Here is a 27,136-nt window from a genome sequence, read left to right as displayed (position 1 = left end):
TTCTGGTCACCTCATCTCAAAAAGGATATTATAGAGTTGGAAAAGGTTCAGAAGAGGGCAACCAGAATGATCAAGGGGATGGAGCGACTCCCTAACGAGGAAAGGTTGCAGCATTTGGGGCTTTTTAGTTTAGAGGAAAGGTGGGTCAGAGGAGACATGATAGAAGTGTATAAAATTATGCATGGCATTGAGAAAGTGGATAGAAAAAAGTTCTTCTCCCTCTCTCATAATAATAGAACTCGTGGACATTCAAAGAAGCTGAATGTTGGAAGATTCAGGACAGACAAAAGGAAGTACTTCTTTACTCAGCGCATAGTTAAACTATGGAATTTGCTCCCACAAGATGCAGTAATGGCCACCAGCTTGGATGGCTTTAAAAGAAGATTAGACAAATTCATGGAGGACAGGGCTATCAATGGCTACTAGCCATGATGGCTGTGCTGTGCCACCCTAGTCAGAGGCAGCATGCTTCTGAAAACCAGTTGCCGGAAGCCTCAGGAGGGGAGAGTGTTCTTGCACTCGGGTCCTGCTTGCGGGCTTCCCCCAGGCACCTGGTTGGCCACTGTGAGAACAGGATGCTGGACTAGATGGGCCACTGGCCTGATCCAGCAGGCTCTTCTTATGTTCTTATCCTAAGCATGATTGCAGGGGAGTAAATCCCATTGAACTCACTAAGTATGCAAACAATCAATCCATTCTCAGCAAACTTGCACAGGATCCCATTTCTTACCTCCTGGATTAAAAAGCAGAGCAATTCATTAACTCTTGCAAAAAAAACCTTGCAGTTTAAGAACGTACCTATAGCCAACAGGTATTTCTCAGTATCATTCTCACTATATGTTCAGAGGCACGTTACCAAATTCTTCCAAGCTACACAGGAAGTGGATAGGACTGTGAAAGACCAACCCAAATTGTGATTGCATTTTGACAAATTTGTAGGGCATCTCACAGAGGAGGTCAGGTCTCCTGCACCCCTGGTGCATTCACTATAGCTGCCCAATTTCCCTGCTTTTTAAAGTTTGATAGAAATATCTGTTGGCTATAGGTATGTTCTTAAACCGCAAGGGTTTTTACCTATTAGTGAATATGCTCAATTTATTTATTTATTTATATATCTTGCCCTTCCTCCCAGCAGGAGCCCAGGGTGGCAAACAAAAGCACTAAAAACACTTTAAAACATCATAAAAACAGATTTTAAAATACATTAAAACAAAAACTTTTAAAACATTTTTTTAAAAAGCCTTGAAGACATCTTAAAAAAAAAGGTTAAAAAACATATTGTTTAAAAAAAAGGTTTAAAAACATATTTAAAAGCAATTCCAACACAGAAGCAGACTGGGATATATGAGAAAGACACTGTTCTGCCTCTTCTCCCCAGGCCCCAGAAATTGTGTTGAAACAATAATTAAAACAGAGCTGAGAACAGCATGGATATCCTCCTTAAATTGTGATCCCAGAACTGGCTGCAGTACTCCAGGTGATGCCTGACCAAAGCAGAATAAATCAGTACCATGACCAAAACCGTAAGATCCTATTACCTGGTAATGACTTGGACCACTTGACTACACAGAGGAGCTGCCTCTCACATAGCTGATTGAGGCTGGTCATCAAAGCACTTGGGGTTTCTGGCTGCGTGTTATCATAACCTGCATAGACCACTTCTGGTTCGATGCCTTGCAAGACACTGATCAGCGGAGGAATAAACTGGATATCTTGAGTTGGAGAAAAAGACAGCCTCTGTGCCAAGGCTTGGCTTTCATTTGGAAGGGCTGCTGGCTGCTGGAGGGTGACAACATCCAACGTTCTCAGCACTTTGACCTTATTAAACTTCTTAAACTTTCGACCTGCAATCCAACAACACAAATCTAACTGACAGAAACATAAGCACAAAGCAGGAAAAACCATTATACAAGCACATGTTACTTAGGTCAACAAGCAAGCTATTTACATAATCACAATGCGTCTTGGTCGGTGGTGCAGCTAAAATTCGGAATTGGAGGGTTCAGAGAACAAACTAGCTCAATTTGGATGCTCTGGGCTAATTACAAATCGAGCCTGGACTTCTCTGATGGTTAGGCTCGGTAGCGGACAACATGGAGGGGTGCCGCAGCTCACCTGACCTCGAGTTGGTCACACCATCACTACTTGCCAGGAGGCACAGGAGGAGGAGAGGCGGTAGCAAGGTTCAAACACACTGGTGGTGCCACTCTGGCACTCCTGCCAATGTGTTTGCACCATGCCGACCTCGCTGCCACCTCAGCCCTCCTGGTATGCAGCAGCGATGTGACTGATCGGAGGTCAGGTGAGGAGCAGCACCGCACACCCCTCTGGCGTTTAGGCTCAGCTTATAATTTGTTCAGCCACCACAATAGCCAGCTTCTCTCTCCTGGTGACACTGATGAGGAGGCATGCTGCTGTGAGCTTCATCAGGCCCTGCAGCACTGTGGGAGCCAGGACTCTAGGAAATGTAGGAAGGACCCCAAAACCTTGAAAACCTACAATTCCCAGGGATTCTGGTATCTGGGATGCTGCTCCTGCAGCATTTCAGGGCTTATCAAGTCTGCAGTAGCCGTTCCATCACTGCCAGATAAATTTTGCCGAATAAGAACAGGGCAGCTGATGGAGTCACCGGAGGAAGGCAAGACGGCTTCAGAGCTTGTAGTGTTCTGGAGGGCAGATATGAGCAAACGGCCTCCAAGCTTTCTGTGTACTGGATGATATCACTGCAGCTCAGCATGGGTCCAAGCATAAACCAAGCTAATGTGGATATAATCTAAACTGAGCCCAAATTACCTCATTTTATGTGAACATATTCTGAATCAAGCTGAAGATGGTTGTCCATCACTAGACTTCAACACTTTAGTTCTACTGTTGCCTATGGGACTGAGTAAGATCAAGGCTCAGTGATATGTAATACCATGTGCCAGATCCTAGCACGTCTTTAGTTAGTTAAGATTTATAGCCTGCTATGCTTCAGACTCAGGGCAGGTTACAGCAATAATAGCCATTTCTCAAATTTCCCATGGTCTAGAACAGGGGTGGGGAAACACTGGCCCTTGCATCTCTAAGGTCATTTTGCCTGAGCCATGCCCACCTGCCCTAACCTGACATTATATATAACATCAAGTGTTGGGCAGGGAAAGCACTATCAGCTGATGGGTGGTGCCTGCAAAACATAAGACAATCAGTTGATTGTCAGCTCTTGAGGAGCCCTGTGCAAAGGGCTTTGCAAGCTCAAACGTCAGCGCTTTGCAGGCTGTTTTGCCCATATGTTTTGATTACAAACTGCGCAGACAAAAATGGGTCACCTGATATCACTGTGACACCAGGTGACTGATAAGTGGGTGGCCCGCCGGCCAGATCCAATTCACCACCTCTGGTCTAGAACGTCATGTGTACTGTCATCCTTTTTGGTGTGAAGAGAATGTTCAGGGATGACTTATTTGCATCAGGGATGCAGAAAATATTCATCATAATTTCATCAGGGAGACAGTAAATATTCATCATAATTTTCATCCTTTACACATTTGAAGCAGTGGATAAGTGGCTTGTAATACAGGAAGAAGTTTCTGAACAGTTCTCACAGATCTGAAAGGGGCAGGAGCAGTAAAGCTGCACATGATGTTTTACAGAATGGAGAATGATGCACAATAGCAAGCTAGAGAGCCATTGGGCAGGGATATATAATAGCGTTAATTGGAGTAGATGGATGCACAATAGGCATCCAATCTTTGCTTTGAATGGGGAACATAATGAATGCTACTTAGACGCGATGGATGTGAAATAACTACTTGGTTTGTACTTTAAATGGAGAGCCATGATGAGCATTAGACCAGATAGCTGTACAAAGCCTATCTAGCTTCTATGCCTTTTGGTTGACCGCAGTGTGGGATTAAGCCAGGCCTCTGTGCCTTTACAGGTGCCATTCTAACTACGCTGTTGTGGGAGCAAGCCCCACTGAATACAGTGCCACTTACACCTGAGTAAACCTGCCTAAGATTGTGTTGTCAGGAGGGATGGAAGCACAATAATGTGATGAGCCAAATTTCACATGAAGTTAGCATGAACATGTTAACAAGTTGGGAAAGTTGCTTTTCTGCTTTTGCAGCTATATGCCGGAAACGTGTAATGTCGTTTGGGGCAATGTGGAAATGCCCGGAGAAATAATAGGAAAGGTCTCTCATGCCCATATTCTGCATTAGGCAACCTCTGGCATCTGTCTGCTCTTGACCTTAACAGTAATGTCAGAGGAAAGGCAACAGTTGATCTACAAAGTACGTTGGCCTCCGACAAAATTATTTGTACATAATGCTGATATAAATTATTCCACCTTCCCCAAGAGTTTGGAAGAAAGTTGGAAGTGAAAGTACCATGCTCTGCCAGGCAATTCATCGTACACAGACAAGCTTCTGTGAAGAATGCCTCACCCTAGAAGCAGGTGAAAAATGTTGACCATTTGTTATTTCCTGACAGGATACCATGATCCGGACTCCAAGGTCACTCTGCCCCCATAGTTCTCTACAGCAGGGTGATCCATGTGCAGTCCAGAAGGGGTGGACCCAGGCTAAGAGAACAAAACAGAGGTGATGGATCAAGATTGCAAAGATGACTTTGAAGTAACATCTTGTGGCAAACATGACTTGCAAAAGGAATTCAGTTTTGTTTCCTCCTGGGATGTGACACTGCTAGGACAACTGCTACATTTACTGAAAACTGGCCCTGAAGGGGCTTATAGCAACAGAGTGCAAAAACGAGCCACAGACACAATAAACTTTTAAGGCATTTTAGTAAGACTTGAGCATGTGTTTAAATCACTCCCATGGAAATAAATGGGAACAAAGGAAGCTGCCTTATACAGATTGAGACCACTGGTCCACCTATCCCAGTATTGTCTACACTAACTGGCAGAAGCTCTCCAAGGTTTCAGACAGGATACATTCCCAGCCCTACCTGGAGATGCTGGGAATGGGACCAGGGACCTTCTGTATGCAAAGCAGATGCTCACTCTTGAGGCTATTGAAGCATGAGTTTAAATGCTGGCAAGGAGAAGGAGATGTGGTACAGGCCTCTCATGGGCCTGTCAAAATCTATAGATAATTTCTCTTTTGGGGAGGTGGTGGAGATATGCTTTGAAACAAACTTCCCCCATGTGATTTATGAAGGGACGCTTCCCAGAGTGCTTACATTAGCTCTAAATGTAGTGATGAATTTTTAAAAATATATAATCCAAATTTTTCTTAAAGACAAAAATTTGTAAACCGATTTCCTACAATTAATTTATTTTTATCATCATTATTTTTATTTATTAAATTTATTGGTTGCTTTTCTCCACCAAAGTGAACCCCAAATGACACAATCAATAAAACGTTTTAAAAAACAGTACATAAATATGAAAGGCAGTGGAACAGCCCATCTCCTAAAAGAGGTTACAATATCAAAAGCCCTCCAAGAACCCTCAAAAATTAAGAGCCGAAAGCCTGGGAGAAGGGAAATGTTTTTGCCTGGTGCCTCAAGATAGATAATGATGGCATCAGGTGTGTATCCCTGGGAAGAACATTTCATAAATGAGGGGGGGCACCACTGAGAAGGCCCATTCTCATGTTCCCACCCTCCGCACCTCCCTCAAAGGGGGCAAATGAAGAAAGTCAGATGTCAAATGCAGGGTCTGGGTTGCTTCAAATGGAGCAAGGTCCTGAAGCCATATAAGGCTTTACAAGTCAAAACTAACACTTTGAATGGAGCCCAGAAACTAATTGGTAGCCAGGGCAGTTGTGCCAGAGTTGGTGTGATGTGCTAGACTGTCTTGCCCTTGTGAGCGATCTGGCTGGCTCAACAGTGCACCAGCTGCCATTTCCGAACTGTCTTTGAAGGCATTGCAGCAATGTAGCGTAGAGGTTACCAGATCCATCCCTCCATCCCTCCCTCCCACCCTTCCTCCCAGAAGGTGCCCAGGGCAGCAGACAAAAAAACTAAAAACACTCTAAAATATATTCCAACAAATTATCTTTAAAAATATATTCAAACAAAACATCTTTAAAAAAATCTTAAAAATTAATTCCAACACAGACTCAGACTGGGAAAGGTCTCTACTTAAAAGGCTTGTTGAAAGAGGAAAGCCTTTAGCAGGCAACAAAAAGATAACAGGAATAGTGGCCTAATGTTTAAGGGGAGGGAATTCCACAGGGTAGGTGCCGCCACACTTAGGTCTGTTTCCTATGTTCTGCGGAACGGACCTCCTGATAAGATGGTATCTGCAAGATGCCCTCATCTGCAGAGCGCAGTGATCAGCTGGACATATAAGGGGTAAGATGATCTTTCAGGTATCCTGGTCCCAAGCTGTATAGGGCTTTGTACACCAAAACCAGAACCTTGAACTTGGCCCGGTAGCCAATGGGCAACCAGTGCAATTCTTTCAGCAGAGAGTAACATGTTGGCGATACCCGGCCCCAGTGAGCAGTTGCGCCGCCGCATTTTGCATCAGCTGCAGCTTCCAGATCAACCTCAAGGGCAGTGTAGACAACAGAAGTCAGGCTATCCCTGATAAGAGTCATAACTAGGCCACTAGTCGAAGCTCATGGAAGGCACTCTTTGCCAATGAACCTCAAGCAACAGTAATGGACCCAGAAGTACCCCCAAGCTATGCACCTGTTTCTTCAGAGAGAGTGTTTCTTCAGAGAGAGATCAAGAGCAGGCCACATCCCCTCCATCCAGCCCACTAACCATGTGTCAGCCTTGACTGGATTGAGTTTATATATTTATAGCCTGCTTACAATCAAGCAGTATATAATTTTTTGTCAAATGCCTCTTGTTTTCCTGGATAGAGGCGTGCGCGTGTGAACGCGCACACATCTTACTTTTGGATGGCTGGAGTGTAGCCTACTGTACAAAGGTCAGTTTCACATCTGCTGCTCTGTCCACTTTTGCCTCTGGCCACGTCCATCACAGGAATGTGACCACTGGAAAATTGTGCAGCCCTTGAGCTGAAAAACACTGCCCATCCTGGATTATAAGGTGTTCAGATCTCTTGAAATTTGCTGGGGTGAAACTGAAGTAGTGAATAAGCCATAGGCTGAATGCAGCAGCTGCTGCTGGCCCAAATTCTCCTCCATAAAAGAGATTCTTGGCCTCAGAGCTGGCTATTTGGCCTAGAAACCTGCTAATACTCTCTTGCTAGGCAGTCTCTGAGATCTCTTTCTAGATTCCCCACTGGCTAATGGGGTGGAAGAATTCTGTATCTGTCACTGCTAGGGATGAACAAATCTGTCATTTTTGGCTTCTCTCAGGGATGTTATTTAAATTGTATTTTGGCATTATGATTGTTGTTGTTCTTTAGCTTTACTCTGATTTTCGATATTACTAGTTCATGATCTGTACCGCAGTCTGCTCCTGGTTTTGTTTTCGCAGAACGTATGGAACCTCTCCATCTTCTGCTACCAATTATATAATCAATTTGATTCCTATATCTACCATGTGAATGAATGGTTTTATTATGGTCACAGACCACATATCATATTGGCCATTTGGTGATGTCCACATGTACAGTCATCTTTTCAGTTGCTCAAAAAATGTGTTTACAAGAAACAAATTATAGGCTTCACAGAATTCAGTAAGTCTTTCTCCTGCTTAATTTCTATCTCCTAAGCCCCATTTTCTCACAATTTCTAGTTCATCTCTGTTCCCTGCTTTTGCATTCCAGTCCTCCATGATTATCAGCACATCTTGTTTTGGCATGTGATCAATTTCTTCTTGTACTTCTGCATAAAATCTCTCCAATTCCTCTTCTTCTGTGTTTGCCGTTGGAGCATAGACTAGGATGATGGTTATATTAATAGGTTTCCCGTTTAATCTCATTGATATCACTTGCTCAGGCCTTGCGTTGTAGCTCCTAATTGCTCTTGCTATATCACTTAAAGCAACCCCATTTCTTCTTAATTTCTCATTTCCTGCATAAAATATTTTGTAGTCGCCTGATTGAAAGTGTCCCATTCCCATCCATTTAAATTCACTCACACCAAGTATTGTAATGTTGATGCATTCCATTTCTTGCTTGACAATTTGTAACTTTCCCTAGTTCACGCTTCTCACATTCCATGTTCCTATTGTGTATGTCGTACAACTCTGGACTCTCCTTTCGCTTCTGTGCGTATTAGCCTCTGGGCTCCCTTTTGGCTTTGACTGGGTTGCATCATTAGTCACAGCGCTGCTCATGCTTGTCCATTGTTCTTCCCCAGTAGCTCGCTGGGTGCCATCAGACCTAGGGGTCTCATCTTCCAGCACTATCTTGTGTTGCATTTTGGATACTCTTTTCATAGGGTTTTCGTGGTAAGAAGTATTCAGAGGTGATTTACCATTGCCTCCCTCTGAGTTTGGATGCATCTTAGTCTGGTGTCTTAGCTTTGACCATTCCGCCTTAGATGACCCTGCTAGAAGTTTAGCCTCTTGGTCTAGACTCCTGACGGCATTGCTCTCAGCTTCTTCAACACTCTCAAACCCCCTCACCACGTTAAGGTGTGCATCTTAGAGGAGGATTATTATTGTTATTAATATCTTTATGATTTCAATTTATATACCACACTTCCTCCCGAAGGAAAAATGTCAGGGCTGGAACCTTCTGCATGCAAACAATGTGCTCTATCACTGAGCCACAAAATTTGTACATTCTGTGGGTAAGGACCAGCTCTTTTGAATTCTATGCAGCATCTAGATTTAGGGCGGGGGAAGAGAGCTGGTAATGTAGCCTATAACAACAAAGCACTGAAATTTGGGTAAATCCTGACATCTATATCCATCATGGAAATATGACATGATCATGTACATAAAAAAAGTTGTAGGTGGACAGTGCATCTGGATGACAATAACAGAACAATTTGGAATCAATGTAGAGGCAACATTCAAAAAATGAGCAAAAAGCAAGCTTATACTGAGTCAAACCTGCTGCTATTCCTCACACTGTTACCTTTGGCATCTCTCCAGGGCCACACCCAGGCTCATTACCCCACAATAAATGCAAGGAATACCCAAGGTTTCCTAATATGGGCAAGACACACATACTTCACAATTAAGCTATGGCTCTCTCTATAGACAGCATCCACAGCTAGAAAGAGATGTATAGTCAAATGCAGCACTGTTTGCTTCTTGATATCTACAGGCTTTGGTCCAGAGCTCCATGCATGCTCCAGGATACACATGAAGCTTCTTTGAGAACAGGGTTCCCTTCATTTCATTTCAATGGAATGGAACAGCTCTGTGACCAAATTTCTTTATGTACACAGAACAGCTTTTCCACCAAAAGGACTGGGAAAGGCTGTGCAGGCAGGGGACAGGTGAATCTGACCATTCTGGTTCCTCCCAATTTCTCATTTTCCCAATCTTAAGTTCAATTCTCCACATTTCCACATGAGTTTGCAATTAAAAAAAAAAAGCCTCATGAAAATCCACCAGCATTTTTGTGCAAATGTCTCCTAATATTGATTGATTGATTGATTGACTGATATCCCGCCCTTCCTCCCAGCAGGAGCCCAGGGCGGCAAACAGAAACGCTAAAAACACTTTAAAACATCATAAAAACAGACCTTAAATTAAAACAAAACAACGTTAAAAACATTTTTAAAAGCTTTAAAAGCATCTTTTAAAAAAAGGTTAAAAAAAATTTAAAAAAACAAAACAAAACATATTAACAAGCAATTCCAACACAGACGCAGACTGGGATAGGTCTCTACTTAAAAGGCTTGTTGAAAGGAAGGTCTTCAATAGGCACCTAAAAGACAGCAGAGATGGAGTCTGCCTAATATTTAAGGGGAGGGAATTCCACAGGGTAGGTGACACTACACTAATGGCCTGTTTCCTATGTTGTCCAGAACGGACCTCTTTATCAGATGGAGGCCCTCACCTGCAGAGCGCAGTGATCGACTGGGTATATAAGCAGTAAGATGGTCTTTCAGGTATCCTGGTCCCGAGCTGTATAATATGCATTCTTTCACTAATATACAGATTTCTGCAAGGCAATTTCCTCTAATGCAATACATTTTTGTATATAATTTTCACGATGTACATTTTTATGCACACTTTCCCCTAGTATATGCATTTTTGTACGCTTGGCTGGCAGACTGCACTACAAAACTGGGAGCAGAGCGGATTTCAAAGAATGGCTGTGTTTTGGTTCGCATGTTGTTTTGGAAAGTGCAAACCCTTCATCCTTAAATGTGAACCGAAACCATTTTGTCTCCTATCCCTACCACACACACACTCCATAAGCAACAGTTAGAAAGGGCAACAGAGTTTGCAGCCCTTCTGTTTTGCTAATCCCCGACCCTGCCTAAGGTGTCACAGAACAAGCAGAATAAATATAACTAAACTAAACTAAAACTAATGTACAATCGTGAGCTGATCAGCTTCTCAGGGAGAAAAAAAATAAAATAAAAAAGGTCATCTCATTTGTGCCTCTGGTCTCTAATGAAATTATGATGACCTCATAGGCAAAGCCATTGTCTCTGAGCAGCAGCGGAACAATCATGCATACAATCCTATGCAGTGCATTTCTAGGAAAAATGATGACAGAACTGACATGGGTGCCAACTCACCAGGAGGAGTGCAGGAACGCGACACTTATAAGTAACAAGGAAAGAAAGCTTAATTACGGTGCTATAGATGCAAATTGGCACATAAACACTCCATTAAACAAAGCAGTTCCAAGCAAATACTTATCACTATTATTTGGAGGGTCATTGTTGTTGTTTTGAAAAACTGCTGACAGTTCAGAGATCTTTTCTGAGTGGTTTGAAAGAAGGTTTGGTGTTTTTGCCAAAGTTTTGCCTCTGCGCAGGCCCCAAAAACCTTGGGTGTCGCCATGGCAGGCCAACCAAAACTCTGCAGTCGCTGGGACCATGCCGTTCGCCCACTCGCCAAGGAGAGGAGTGAGTTTTGCTCCTTTCAAAGACAGCACAAGACCAAGGTCCCTTCCCCAGCTCCAAACATGGGAATGGGAAGGGCAGCAGGGGATCCCGTCCAGTACAGAGGCTTACTTTGGCCTTGCACTTGCAAAACACCCAGTGGGTGGAAAGACAAGTCGAGGTGCCTTGGCCCTGTCTTCTCCGCTTGCAGCTAGCATGAGAATGTGAAGGCGTGAAGTTACTTTTTAAAACTACAACTCCCATCAGCCCCAGCCTGCATGGCCACTGGATTGGGCTCATGGGAGTTGTAGTTCAAAAAAGCAACTTTTCCAAGCTCTTGGCTACCTTTGACTTTGCATTTGCCAGCCTCTCTAAGCTCCAAGTATCCGGCAAACCAGAGACCAGCCCATGCGCTTTCCCCCTCCAGCTCGGGGTTGCTTTTTGCATCATGCAGAATCCTGTACCGGCTTTCCCAAAGTCCAAATCTAAAGCTAGGGAGGAGGGCAGGGAGCTGCTGGACCAAGGAGGCAAATGCTTGTTAGCTTGCTCTGCCACTGCATCAGCTGGGTACTCTGACTTCAGGCAAGCCCACACATCTTGCTTCCCTGAGCCCCACCTACTGCCTCCAGCTGGGGGCTAGATTGGAAAGGGGGAAGCTTATTTGGGCTCTCTGAACTTGCACCCCGTAACCAAAACAAATCCTTGTCTTCTGCCCAACTTTGGGACTGGTGAAGAAACTGGGATCACACCCCACAGCTCCATGGGTAGGAGGAAGCTGTGTTGCTTATGTCACTTCGCCAGAGGCTGGCTAATCATTCACCTTGAGGAGCGAGACCGTGGAGCTTTGCACCTGCCCCAAATAAACCTCCATCCCCCCCCCCCAACTGGGCAGCTCAGCAGAACACAAACGGCAGAATGCAGGTGGGGATATCGCTCTGACTGTTCCCTGTGTTTTTTTTAAAAAAAGAAATTGCATGCAAGAAGAAAACTAGCACATTACTGAGGACAGACCAGCCTCTCCTGCTGTGCTAGTTTTCTAATTGTAGGTAACGTAAAGAAGCATTCACAAATGTCATCTCCCACCTGCTGTTTGAAGTGGTACAGTCCATTCTGTCACCTCATTCTGTGTGTATTCGGCACCTCTAATGCAGGAGGTTGCTGAAATACTGGACTGAGCAGGGCAAGGATGATGGAATAGGAATTTTCCAGCAAACATACATTGGATAATGGAACGGACCAAAGAATTTCAGAAGGAAATCACCCTGTGCTTTATAGATTTCAGCAAAGACTTTGATTGTGTAGATCATGAAAAACTATGGAATGCTTTAAAAGAAATGGGGGTGCCACAGTATCTGATAGTCCTGATGCACAACCTATACTCTGGACAAGAGGCTACTGTAAGGACAGAATGTGGAGAAACCGATTGGTTCCCAATCGGAAAGAGTGTGAGACAGGGGTGTATTTTATCACCCTACTTGTTTAATCTATACGCAGAACATACCATATGGAAAGCAGGATTGGACCAAGATGAAGGAGATGTGAAAATTGGAGGGAGGAATATCAATAATTTAAGATATGCAGATGATACCATACTACTTAGAAACCAGTATGTATGTACGTATGTATGTATGTATTATTTGATTAATATCCCACCCCTCCCAGCAGGAGCCCAGGGCGGCAAACAAAAGCACTAAAACACTTTAAAACATCATAACAACAGACATTAAAATACATTAAAACAAAACAACTTAAAAACACTTTTTTAAAAAAGGTTTGAAGACTTAAAAAAAGGTTAAAATATTGTTTTTTAAAAAGGAAAAAATGATTTGAAATGAATGCTGATGAAAGTTAAAGAGGAAAGCACAAAAGCAGGACTACTGCTGAACATCAAGAAGACTAAAGTAATGACAACAGAAGATTTATGTAACTTTAAAGTTGACAACAAGGACATTGAACTTGTCAAGGATTATCAATACCTTGGCACAGTCATTAACCAAAATGGAGACAAGAGTCAAGAAATCACAAGAAGACTAGGACTAGGGAGGGCACATATGAGAGTATTAGAAAAGGTCCTCAAATGCAAAGATGTATCACTGAACACTAAAGTCACGATCATTCAGACCATGGTATTCCCAATCTCTATGTATGGATCTGAAAGTTGGACTGTAAGAAAAGCGGGTAAGAGAAAAACTCATTTGAAATGTGGTGTTGGAGGAGAGCTTTGCAGATACCATGGACTGTGAAAAAGACAAATAATTGGGTGTTAGAACAAATTAAACCAGAACTATCACTAGAACCTAAAATGATGAAACTGAGGTTATCACACTTTGGACACATCATGAGAAGATATGATTCACTAGAAAAGACCATAATGCTGGGAAAAACAGAAGGGAATAGAAAAAGAGGAAGGCCAAACAAGAGATGGATTGATTCCATAAAGGAAGCCACAGACCTGAACTTACAAGATCTGAACAGAGTGGTTCATGACAGATGCTTTTGGAGGACTTCATAGAGTCGCCATAAGTCATGATCGACTTGAAGGCACATAACAACATCAAGTAGCTAGGGATGGGTGAGAATTCTGGTGAATTCAGATTTTTTCAATGGTCTGCATATTCTTGCTGTTTATTGAGTGATCTTGTTTTCTCTGAAGTTCTCCTGACTCCAGATTCCCCCCTCGAATATTTCCTCAAATATATTGTTCTTTTATTGATTTTACACACAGCACAGCAGTACAGTGCTCTCTCTCTCTCACTGCCACCCCCTCCACTCAAATAATCCAAGTTCCAAGTGGCAGAGGCAGAGGCAGTGAAGCTGCTTCCTTTCAAAATATCAACATTTCCATTCATTTATCAATATTTCCTTTCAAAATAGCAATATTTCCTTTTAAAATATTGATATTTACTTTCAAAATGTTAATATTGATATTTTTGGGGAGAAAAAATCAGACCAGTAAAAGCAACAGATAGAGGACAAAGAATGGACTCAAATCAATACTGCCTATGAGGATAACGGAATAGATTGGAAGCTGCACCAGTCATCTGATCCCATCCCTACTAATAACCACACCACGAGGCTAGAAGCAAAACGCATCAGAAAAGAAAGAAAAGGGAGAATGTAAGTTAAAGGAGACTGAAGACCAAACTAAGCATGTCATACAACTGTGCATAATTTTGTCCTCCCGCCCAAGCTGCTTTTCTTTCTTCAAAGGAAAAGATACAGGAACCTGCAGGGGGAAAAATAGCTGGGGGAGGGAGGGAAATTTTGGACAGCAAATCTGCGGGAGCAGCAAGTGTTAAGCATTCCCCTCCCCCCGCTCAGTCTTTTGCTTAAGGATGTCTGCTCTGGCAGATGCTTTTCATTAGATGGAACGAAATTACACAGCCAGTTGCACAACAACATGTGTCGTTTGACCCACAGCTTCAGAATGAACAGCTTTGAAACCAGATGTTAATACATCTACACTGTGGTTCAAAAGACAGTTTCCAGGTGTTAACTTTTGGAACAATCTCTTCTCAGGTCAACTGTGGAAGCAAAGAACCCCTCAGGTTCCTTCTCAAACTGGATGGAAGTAACGAGTGGGGTACCACAGGGCTCGGTCCTGGGCCCAGTGCTCTTCAACATTTTTATTAATGACTTGGATGAGGAGGTACAGAGCATGCTTATCAAATTTGCAGATGATACAAAATTGGGGAGCATAGCTAATACCATGGAAGACAGAAAGAAAATTCAAAGGGACCTTGATAGGCTGGAGCATTGGGCTGAAAATAACAGAATGAAATTCAACACAGATAAATGCAAAGTTCTACACTTAGGAAAAAGAAACCAAATGCACAGTTATAAGATGGGGGATACTTGGCTCAGCAATACGACATGTGAGAAGGATCTTGGAATTGTCATTGATCACAAGCTGAATATGAGCCAACAGTGCGATGTGGCTGCAAAAAAGGCAAATGCTATTTTAGGCTGCATTAACAGAAGTATAGTTTCCAAATCGCGTGAAGTATTAGTTCCCCTCTACTCAGCACTGGTTAGGCCTCATCTTGAGTACTGCGTTCAGTTCTGGTCTCCGCATTTCAAGAAGGATGCAGACAAAGTGGAACAGGTTCAGAGTAGGGCAACAAGGATGATCAGGGGACTGGAAACAAAGCCCTATGAGGAGAGACTGAAAGAACTGGGCATGTTTAGCCTTGAGAAGAGAAGACTGAGGGGAGATATGACAGCATTCTTCAAGTACATGAAAGGTTGCCACACAGAAGAGGGCCGGGATCTCTTCTCAATCGTCCCAGAGTCAAGAACACGGAATAATGGGCTCAAGTTGCAGGAAGTCAGATTTCGACTGAACTTCAGGAAAAATCTTCTGACTGTCACAGCCATAGGACAATGGAACCAATTACCTAGAGAGGTAGTGGGCTCTCCGACACTGGAGGCATTCAAGAGACAGCTGGACAGCCATCTGTCGGGAATGCTTTGATCTGGATTCCTGCATTGAGCAGGGGGTTGGACTTGATGGCCTTATAGACCCCTTCCAACTCTACTATTCTATGATTCTATGAATCCTGTAATTATGAAGGATATTTTATTATTATTATTATAGTAGTAGTAGTAGTAGTAGTAGTAGTAGTCCCTTCGCTGGATCGTCACCTTGTAGTGGTGAGCAGGTTTGCGTGTTCCAATGAACCCTGTGAGCAATGCCGTCGGGAGTCATGTACTCCCACAGCAGGGTCACCCATGGTGGTAAGGTCAAGGGAGAGGAACCAAACAAAGAACAATCCAAGAAAGTCCTCAACGGCAGAACAGGCGGAGAAAACAATGTGTATGTTACAACAGCTGTGAAGGCGGATGAAGGCTGCAGCAGATAGACTTCCAATCATCATGGTACCCATGCCATTGGATCAAAGCCTTTCTCTGTCAAGACTGTGTGTTGATCGTCGTGCACCGATCTCCCCACATAAAACAAATTCACGCACAGGTGTCTTCCATAACAAAAGTCCCATGGCGATTGGCAAATGGCGACGGGGGCAGGACTGAAATCCAGAAGCCCCTAGTCATGGTCTGGTACATCAGTGGTGGATACAGATTCAGACGGATCCATTGTTAAAGACTATATTTTGGAAGACAATCTTACTCGGTCACAAGTGATCGCCAAGAAGAAGAGTAGTAGTAGTAGTAGTAGTAGCAGCAGCAGCAGTAGCAGTAATAGTAGGTGCCTTTGCAATGGCTCTTTGGAAGAGAACTAAGCTGAAATTTCTCAGAAGGCATTTTTTCTGAGAACATTTCTGAGATGTCCTCTTTCTCATCCCCACTAAGAAAAAGAAGAGCACTTTGCAGATTCTTTCCTGAATTTTAGCCACCATTTTTTTTCCTGTGGTGTCCCCTTCTCCCCTTCCCTGGGCTATTTCCCAGAAATACTCTTGGCCCAGGGCTCTGTGGGGTTTGCAAAGTGGTGGCCAAGCTGCACTGTAGTGTGGGCGGGGAAGGACCTTAAGAAAAATGAAAAAGGTGTGCTACTGGCATTGCCCCCAGGAAAATGTTTGCTCCCCCAATTTGGTGAAAAGATCCACCCAATTTATATGATCACAAATAGGATGCAGAATTTGAAAAGCCATTTGCATACAGTTCTACTTTTGGAGTAAGAAGGCCTCCCCCCCCCCGCAACTAAAAAAAGATTAGTTTTCTCAGATAGAATGGTACTTGGCTTACTTCCTAGAGCTACCAGCATTGACATCTAAAACTCATCCCTACGTTCCTTCTCCCGCTGTGTTTTGCATCAACCTTGCTCTTTTATGAGGCACTCTTGATAATGTGGTATGCAAAGTGATAAATTGCATGGTGGCTGTTGTCTAAGAACATATCACTGGCTCCATCTGCACTGTACATTTTTTCTCTTTATTAATATTATCTGTAATGTAATTACATAGCAAATATTTTTTTCCAGCCTTACATTTCCATTTTACACCTGCAAAACCTCAACAAAACACTTCCATCCTTTTGCAACGTCATTAATGCAGTTACATCAACAGAAACCTTTCCAATCTTACATTTCCCTATCACACATTCCAAAACTCAACAAAACAATCCTATCTTTCAGCAAAATCAGTTTTCCCTGGTCGACCTTCCCTTCTTCTGACCAAGCTCTGTCAATTTATCCATTACAGCCAATTCCATACATTTCATCAGTCACTCCTGCTGTGTTGAGACCTGCTGACATTTCCATTTCCTTGTCTGTACAATTATCACAGCTACTAACATAATACTAAAAAGTGGTCTCAGATTCACTGGTACATCATCCCCAACTACACTGAAAAGTATCAGCCTGAGTCACTCTTAACATATACCCAATTATATCCGAAATACTTTGAATTATTTACCTCCATTAATTGGTAGCAATTGGGCATTCCTACCACATATTCTCAACAATCAATCCCTCTTCCCAGCAAACTCTGGGAACTGTAGTTGTGTGAGGGGATCAGGGATCTCTTAACCACTGTCATTCCCAGGATCCTTTGGTGCAAGCCATGACTTTTGAAAGTGGCATAATGCTGCTTTAACTGTATGGGGCTGCTGAAACTGCCAAACAGAACCAATTCTACCCTGTGGTTCTACAGCTAGAGTGTGGTCACCATCATCATTTCTGACCCAAATGCTACATTTATTCAGCCACATTCCATGAATTTACTCATGACATTGAACCAACTCGCATCCCGCCATTCCAAAATGCTAACGGGAGACTAACAGGACAAATCCACAAATGACAATGTTAACAGCTTTTGAAGTCCTAGAAAAGCGCTTACGTAGCTGGCTGCCAGGATAATAAGGTTAGCACAATGGGCTTGATTTGTTCACTAACAATCCACGTAGGCTTGCACTACCTCTCTCTGCCAGCGGTTAATTTAGAGAAGTAAGTGAATTCATTTTGGTGTAATCTGCAACACTGAAATTATGAAGGCACTCAGGGCCAAACAAGATGTGATGTTAACTGGGCAACCGCAGTCAATATCCACATTTTTTGGTCATGCAAACAGGTGCTGTGAGGAAGCCTGGGAAGCCTTGGGACTGTGGGGGGGGGGGGTGGGAGTTTAATTCTTTCTTTCCCAACACAGCTCTGATCAAAGATTACCTCTCTTGGAAGCTGCTATTTGCATTTCAAGGGAAACTTCCAATGGCACGAATGGGAGCTTCCCTTCAAATGCAAGGAGCAGCAGGGCCAGGGCCAGAGGGTGGCCAGGTTGGGCCCTGGCCAAGGGCCCCTGCAGCCCCAAGGGGGGTCGTCCTTAGGGTGGAAGGGTAGAGGTCCCATTCCATGATCCGTGGCAGCATTGGGTCCTGACCCTACCATGGATTGCAGAGAGGGAGCTCCCAGCCCCCCCCAATACAGACTGCGTGGGCTTCAATAAGCCCGCAATGCATGCTTCACCTACCTCTCCCAGAATGTGCACCCATGCGTGCCATCAATTAAGATGGCTACGGGGACTTCCCTAAGAGGCTGAGTCCCCATCGCCAACTTGGTTGATCATTGGCATGAGCTACATGCACACATACCTGCCATCAACCAAGATGGTGGAGGGTGCTTCCCTAAGGGGCTGGTGCTCCTGTCACCATCTTGGCTGATGGCAGGCATGAAAGTTGCATGCACATGTCATTCATGTGACATAAGGCGAGAGGAGGTAGGTGGGATGCACAGGTGGGTGATGCGGGCCCAGGGCAGGCTGGTACCCAAGGGCCCAGTCATACCTGGTGCCTGCCCTGAGTAGCAGCTTCTGACAGAGACACTATTTGACCACCCATGGGAGGAAAAGCGTTAAAATTATCCCCACCCCTTCATGCTTCTACGGCTGCTAAAAGTCTCCCTGTGGCTATTATCTATAAAACAAAGAAACAACGAAAAAACAGATGCAAGTTAATTGCATTACCGAATTCACATCAGGTTTGGTTCAAATCAATTTAATTCACATCAAATGAAGTTCCCAACAGCCCCACATGGAAGGTCATGGAGGACCCTCATCTGATGCATTCTAGGCCCCGCTCTCTTTCTGGCTCATACATTGTTTCCTACTGCCTTCCCACAGGCAAGCAAGACCAGCAGTAGCGTATTTTTCTGCCGCTGTTGGCCAGGGCTATGTTGTGCTCTAGTAAGAGTCACACCTACCCCGTTTTTTTAGCAAATGGATCACAAATCCAGTCCCAAATAGAAGACAGTGCCACTCAGACGCACACATATAAAGAGGCTTCTCCCTTGGAGTGGATTCACCTCTGTGCAGGGAAGTACAGCATGGGGGGAGAGAGAGAGACAGACAGTCAAATAACTTGAATGCCACAGGGAAATCTGCAAATCCTATCCAAGCATGTTGCATGCTGCTGCAGCTCATGCTTCTGTTGGAGCATGCATGCTACAAGTTGGCTGCCAATGGGGTACTGCTGGCATAGCCAACATGATGCCCTACAGAAGTTGTGAGCTACAACTCCTATCATCCCTGAACGTTGGTCATACTCTTTGGAGCTTATCTGGAAGGCACCATGGTGGCTGCCCCAGCATACTTTAACCATCTACAAATCTGGTACTAGCAATGTGTGTCTAACCATACCAATTTGCCACTACCACAAATGTCTCTGCATTGCATCAACCGAGCTTCATAAGCCACAGCTCTCCAAATGTGTTTCCCTTATCTGTCTCAACCCATCCCTAGGTAACAGGACAGGTTGCAATATAAAAAATAGTGTTGCCATAGTAAAAGCAAACTAAGGCTGCAATCCTAAATGCACCGTCGAGAGAGGAAGTCCCAATGAGATATGCAAGTACAGGACTGTACTGCTCAAATGTTTTAAAGTCTCAGCTCCTTAAAGGAACAACTACCTGCCAAAAAGCCAATATAGATAAAGTCTTGCAGTTCTTTTGGAAAATGCTCAAACTTTGGGGAGTCTCCAAGAGGAGGACAATTCTACAAGTAATTCTACATTTAAGGTTGACAACCCATCATTGCACACTTTTACCATCTCACTGGATGAAATAAATTGAGGTAGAAATAGCTGATTTCAAAGATCCTGAAGATGCACAACGGAGGATTTGTTTTCAATGGCAGGACCAAACCACACGGCACCTTTAGATGTTAAAACCTTGATCAGCGTCCAGACTGCAATAGAGAGGTGCCAGCGTTTCATGCCTTCTAGCATATCACAATTACAAATACAGTGACTGAGCTGAGATCACCAATGAGAGAGTAAACTAATAAAAGAATCACATTGCATCAGTTTCAAATTCTACGAAATGTGTGCAAATAGCTTTTAGGCAGAGAAATTGAGGGGAACCTTTCACCAAATTCCTTTTGCAACGGTTTCTTGGGTGGGGTTCACCACCAACAGTGGCACATCTTCATTCCTCCATCTCTATTTTTAGGAGAAGGTGGAAGATATGGGGGGGGGGGATCCACAAAGAGGCCTTTTTCCAGGGTGGTAGTGGTGAGAAACTGAAAAATCTCAGAAGTTTTCCAAGAAAAATGCCTTCTGAGAAATGTCAGCTCAGCAATATATCATATTCCATTAACCCCACCAAAGGATTACGGGTTGTATCCAATGCTAGCCCTACTTAGAGTAGACCCATTGAAATTGATATACATAACTAACTTAGGCTAATTAATTTCAATGGGTCTACTCTACATAGGACTTAGTTGGATATACAGTCTTATAAATACTTGTATAAATCATTCTGAATGGTACAGATCATAGGAAAAGTCAGATTCTATGTGCAGAAAACTGAAATGGCTTTAAGAGCAGAGAAAAAATAGTCATTTTAAAAGAAAGCACTCACAAATTACTTGTTGTTTTAAAACCAGGTCTTCCCAGACATCCAAAATTGTTCAAAGGGCCACACTATTATTAAGTATATCAAAGTGGTTTTGCAATTCTTACATGGGACAAATCATTGTGATTCTTTGAATCTCCCTTTTTTCATAGTCAGGAAATTGCATTTAGCAAAAAGTCCCTCCTATTATTATCATTTAAATTATATCCCTCCCACCTCCTTCCACAAGGAATGCAGGGCAGCAAACAAACACACTAAAAACATCTTAAAAACAACTTAATTTTAAAAAAACCCAACACAGATGCAGACAGGGTGGTCTCCACTTAAAAGGCTTGTTGAAAGAGGAAGGTCTTCAATAGGTGCCAAAAGACAACAAAAATTTAAGGGGAGGGAATTCCAAAGTGTTGGTGCCACAACACTAAAGGCCTGATTCCTATATTGTGTGGAACAGACCTCCTGATAAGATGTTATCTGCAGGAGGCCTTCACCTGCAGAGCACAGTGACCAACTAGGTATGTAAGTATATAGGTAAGACAATATTTCAGGTATCCTGTTCTCAAACTGCATAGGGCTTTGTATACCAAAACTAGAGCTTTGAACTTGGCCCAGTAGCTAATGGACAGCCAGTGCAATCCTTTCAGCAGCAGCAAACAAAACAATTCTGATAAAAAGCATATAGTAACAGAGGCAACTGTAATTAAGTAGTATATAAATTGTTGAAATAAATAACTAATAAAATCACAATATCCCATAAAAACAACTCAGTCATCATTTGCAACAGAACCAATTCTGCATCAGCTGCAATTTTTGGACAGTCCCACATGGAGTGCTTTACAGTAATTTAATCTGGAGGTTGTCACAGCATAGATTGCTGAAACTAGGTTATCCCTCCCCAGATAAGGGAGTAGCTGTAGATGAAGTTGTACAAATCTGACCAAGCACCTTGTCCATGTCCTATGGCTGCACCGACTGAAACTCATCCAAGACGACAGCACTCTGCGAATCTCACTTGATTCACCAGCTATAACAATGGAGTCCAAGTCTGGGTGGATGTGGGTGATTATATCCTCATAAAAACATGTCACAACGGACACCGGCTGGCTCCACAAATGTCCTTGGGGCCAGCACGTAATAGAAGAAAAGGTCTGCTGGAGGTGGAGACAAACATTCTTGGCCACCTTCACTTTGCCATTGGGTAGGTTCAAACCTGAGTATGCACCAGTGGCTGGTTGCATTTGTTGGGAGTTTTTCTCCCCCTGTACTTCATCTGCCTCCCAGCCTGCTTCATTGCTCTTAGTTCCAGAGTATATTTACCAAGGAGATTTCTCGGCTCTGCTAAAGGAGAGAGGGTCCTTGGCAGCAATCATGTCAACCACCTGAGTCATTTTTGCACTATACAGAATGACAAGAAAGTCAGCCATATCAGCAGGGAAAAGAACTCAAAGGCATCTGGAAATCATGTGGATGTTAGCCACTGGGGGAAGGCTACTGTATAGCTGTATTTCTGTGCACACTAACTTGGGAGTAAGTCCAATTAAACGCAATGGGGCTTACTTCTCAACAGTGGTGACTGGACAGCTCCTTGAACGTTCAGCCTAAAACCCAGAGTGGATTCCAAACCACCTGAGAGCTTTGGCTATGGGGCGGTATACAAGTTAAATAAATAAATAAATAAATAAATAACTACAGGTCCCAGGATTTCAAGGGGGAGGGGAGTCCTGTGTTTTAAATGTATGCTGTGGATGCAGCCAGTATGTCCCAATACTGACTGCTTGCTCAAGGACTGAATGCACAAAAGTGACACTTTTTGCCAAATGCCACTTGCTGAGAAGCTGATCAGGATGCCCAATTTGAAAGATCTATGTTCTGAAAAATATCAGTGGTTATTTTCTCTTTTTGGTTTAGAATTGCTGTTAACTTCCTATAATAAAAATTTAACACTTCAGAGTCAGCAAGACTGTTGCTTGTATAATTAACCCATATTTTAAACTTATTGAAAGGAAACCTTTGGAAACCCATTTAGAAAAACCTCATTTTCATTCACACACTGTTATTTGCAAATGTTGTGACTGAACTGCAATTTTAAATATGTGTAACATATGAAAGTATGTTAATCACAAAGGCTTTTAAATCAGGTTAGCAAAATTGCTTCTATTCTTACGTTTTACATCACCCGGCTCAGTAATTACATTTACCCTCAAATACACTTCCCAAATTATATATTAATTTCATGTGCCACTTAAAAAATGATTATTAATCCCATGTGGAGGCTACATTTTCTTTATAAATGGATCTACAACCCAACGTGCAGAGATAAAAATGAAAATTTAAAAACAAAGAAGACTCAAGGGCTGTAGCCTGGTGGCAACGCACCTGCCTTGCATGCAAAAGGTCCTTGGTTCAATCCCCAGCATCGCCAAGTAAGAATGGGGGAAAAGCGCTGTCTGAAATCCAGGAGAGCCGCTGCCAGACAATACAATACTGAGCGAGATAGATAAAAAACCTGACTCAGTACAAGATGCACTGCAAAGTAGCTTTGCAAATGATGCCACTACAGTTATAAGCCAATGGGTAGAAATGGCTAGCCTGCCTCCCCACATGCCCCTGCATTAGTGATTTGAAGGGATGGTTACTGAAGCTGCCTCAATCACAGTCCATCTTGGACTTTGCAATTCTGCATTTCCGGCATGCGTTCCAAACAGAAACTTTTCTGAGGGGTAAAAATCTCCCTTTTTAAAATTGTTTTACACTTCCAAATTGGTACAACGGTGCAATGATGAAATGCTACAATTGTGAAATGATTTAACAATGTAATCAAACTCGATGAGGGAACCTGTTACAGTAGTCCCAAAAATGCCTGGTGGATCGCAAACAGCAACCAGTGAAGATTGGCTTGTCCTCCAAGGGTCTTCTGCTGCAAGTTGTTTGTTCTCGGAATATAACCACTTTTGATCTCCCTATTGGTTTCAGTGGAATAATCCTCACAGTTGTGCAATTGTAGGTAAGTTTTTAAAATATTATGGCAACTAACCAAGTGGCTCTTCCCAAGCCTCCTGTAAGTGGAGGTGCTAATATCATTGGCCCAGTTTGCACATAACACTAAACCAGAGGTAGCCAATGTGGTGTCCTCCAGATATTTGTGGACTAAAACTCCCATCAGCCTTGATCATTGGCCATGCTGGCAGGAGCTAATGGGAGTTGTAGTTCAACAACATCTATATGGCACCATGTTAGCTACCCCTCCAGTAAATCATGGTTTGAACAGGTGTGGGGAACCTTTGGCCCTCCAGATGTTGCTGAACGACAACTCCCATCTTCCCTGGTCATTGGCCATGCTTGCTACAGCTGCTGGAAGCTCAGGTTCAGCAACATCTGGAGGGCCAAAAGTTCCCCACACCTGGATGAGAACTACATGCATGAGCTGGAACAAGCCCAAGCCAAGTGTTGAGCTTGCATGCTCTCCTCCCCCTCCCATGCAGCTGGACAAAGACTACATTAAGTTTCACTTTCCACTAATCTTGGCTTCTCATTGAATATGAATTAGAAATTCTGGTTTATCACAAACTCTATGATTTATACAACCACGAGAGTGGCGGTATACTATACCCAGCATGGATTTTTCACATTCCGCAATGTTAAATTGAAAATACCTCCCATGCCATTCTGATGCCTCTCATAAGCTCTTTCAAAACAAAATCTTACAAAACTTACAGTCCTGAACTCAGAAACACTTGCTTAACAATTCTCTAAGTTTTTATGGAGATACACAAAACATTCAGAGAGAATCAAGAGTTCAACGAGTAAAACAAGAGGGGGGAAATCCAGACTCTTGTTGGACTTTTCTGTCAGTGGACTAACAATTTGTTGAAATTAATTAAAAATCAGCCATGTTCACAGAGTACCTGTAATCCTATTACAGACCTTGCCCTATACTCTGACCTTCACCTTCTGCAATTTAAAAGTTAATAAAAATGCATGATTGATTTGTAATTAAGAAATTTAACATTGAAGTCTATTATAGCGCTGGGTATGCTCTGTAAGAACCATCAGTGTTCTAAAAGCCAGACTCACAGCTGTTTTGGTTGGCTAATCACATGGACAGACCCATGCCATACATATATTTCACTTTAGGCAGTCATGGCTTCCCCCAAAGGATCCTGGGAAGTGTAGTTTGTGAAAGATGCTGAGAGTTGTTAGGAGACTCCTATTCCCCTGACAGAGCTCTAGAGCCAGAGTCGTTTAACAGTCAGCCCTTCTTCCACGGATTGGAGCTCTGTGAGTGGAATAGGGCATCTCATATCAACTCTTAGCACCCTTCACAAATGACACTTCCCAGGATTCTTTGGGGGAAGCCATGACTGTCTAAAGTGAAATAAAGGTCTGGGGTAGATGTGGCCAGGGACAGTTTTGGTTTAAATTTGGATGGGGACTACATATGCCTGCTGTAGAATAAAAGGTGGGGGAAACCCTGAAGAACAATTATACTGTAGACTTCCCAGGAGGATCGCTCCGCCTGTGCTTGCCTCTAGACGAGCTCTCGTCTCAGAGGAAGCTTTTTCAGTTTTAAAACCAGTCAGAAGTTTTTTTTTTTACTGGGAAATTTTTCTCCCAGGCAAGGGAGAAACTTAGAGATTACCCACAGAAGTTCCGTGGTGTTTGTTGGACTGGAATTCATTGGAATCACCTATGAAGGAAGGTAGCCAGCAGCGTCGGACGGAGCCAGGGATTACAAACAGGCTCTAACTGATTAAGCAAGACATTTTTTTTCTTCAAAGAAAAACGGAAATTAACAGGCAAGCATCCTCCTGTCTATTATCATCATTTTGTTATCGTTACTACAAAAGAGATTTGTCAAAGAGTCAGCAACAAAGAAGCCCTGGGTGAGTTATAACTTTCTCTTTTACATACGGAATTAAGGAGGAAGAAAATCGAAATAGCCTATCTTTGTTTTTTATTGCAAAAAGCTGGCATGGAATTGAGCATTTTAAAGATATAAACGGATGACAGGCATCTGATTTGAAGAGAAAATTTGATTTATCTGATATTTGAGTATTATATGTCTGGGACTATTTTTTCTGGTCTACTTTTTTTTTGGCGAATCTGCTTATTCCTTATGCCACTAATCATTTGGACGCTGTGAACTAAATTTGTTTTGGACATATAAGAGATAAGGCAGTTCGTGCTGTCTAGAGGGTGATGTCATCTGGCTTGGAAGATTAACTCATTTGTGACTGGAAAAAGAAATAAACTGTTCTTTGCTTGAGAATAGTGACTATATTGGAATTGAAGGGGTTTTGTTCTTTTGGTTTTAAGAATGACAATCAAGAAGGTGACTGAGACCCTGGATGTTCAGGAAGGGGTTCTCTCTCTAAATATGTTTCAGAAAATAATGAATGAGATTAAGCTAATGAAACAAGAGCTGGGACAGAACAGACAAGAGATGAAAATTGGATTTAGCAAAATGAGACAGGAGCTGAAAGAAATTCAGGATTCTATAACTGGACAAGAAAAAGAAGATGAAAGAAAGATCAAAGGGAAGGTTCAAGCCCTGGAGATTGGAATAGATTTATCAAATATGGACCTGGAAAAAGATTTGGATTTTATGGTTGTGATGGATCCTAAAGACAAATATTACTGTTTGGAATTCAGCGCTGCCCCTGAAGGAATTGGTGAAGAGATTAGAGATAAAGATATCAACGACTCGAAAAAATTCCTGGATTGGAAGGATTTGATGGAACTTGAAATAGAGAAAGTTTATAGAATAAATTCCAGATATGTGACAATGGAAAAACTCTCAAGAGATGTGTTAGTGCATTCTGTAAAAAAGAGGAACAGAGATACAACTTTACAACAACATTTCAGTAATACATTCAGAATTGATGGCAAGAAAATATCTGTGATGAAAGAAATCCCTATTAGACTCTTATTATATGACTATGGCAGCAAGACCAAGATTATTGGGTGTGCAAAGATGGAAGATGGAAGATGGAATCAATACTGATAATGGGAGAATGGGAGAAGAGCTATTGAAATTACTGGACTTAGTAGACCTGAAGAAATGGATTAATTGACATGTCTATTTGGAGAAAAATTGATGGATATACATCTCAAGGATTAGAAACTTCTCTTTGACTTTTTGTGGAAAGAATAAAATGATGTTAATGAGATTTTTATTTATTTTTATTTTATTTATTTGTTTCATTTATAGACCGCCCATAGCGAGTGGCTCTCTGGGCGGTGTACAAAAAGGTTAAAATACAAAATATCAACAATAAAATCAGACAACAAACAATAAACACAAGCAGCAACTAAAGAAAAAAAAAAAAATTTTAAATTATAACATAAACGCTTAAAATGCCTGGGAACATAGCCAGGTCTTAACCTGGCGCCGAAAAGATAGACGCATAGGCGCCAGGCGTACTTCTTCGGGGAGGCCGTTCCACAGTTC

The 27,136-nt window shown here is 42.6% G+C and overlaps 1 protein-coding gene across 2 annotated transcripts in view; it reads right to left on the bottom strand.

The window, feature by feature from the left end:
* PGR (progesterone receptor) overlaps positions 1 to 27,136 on the bottom strand; it is an 85,781-nt gene that overhangs the window by 7,666 nt on the left and 50,979 nt on the right. For both annotated transcript variants that reach the window (XM_061628761.1, XM_061628762.1), the window contains exon 4: positions 1,539 to 1,844. In XM_061628761.1, the coding sequence (XP_061484745.1) occupies positions 1,539 to 1,844 (306 nt within the window). The remainder of the gene's footprint in view (positions 1 to 1,538; positions 1,845 to 27,136) is intronic.

This window comes from Rhineura floridana, chromosome 5 (assembly GCF_030035675.1).
Source record: "Rhineura floridana isolate rRhiFlo1 chromosome 5, rRhiFlo1.hap2, whole genome shotgun sequence".
Taxonomy (NCBI): domain Eukaryota; kingdom Metazoa; phylum Chordata; class Lepidosauria; order Squamata; family Rhineuridae; genus Rhineura; species Rhineura floridana.
This window is presented reverse-complemented; position numbering and strand designations above follow the sequence as displayed.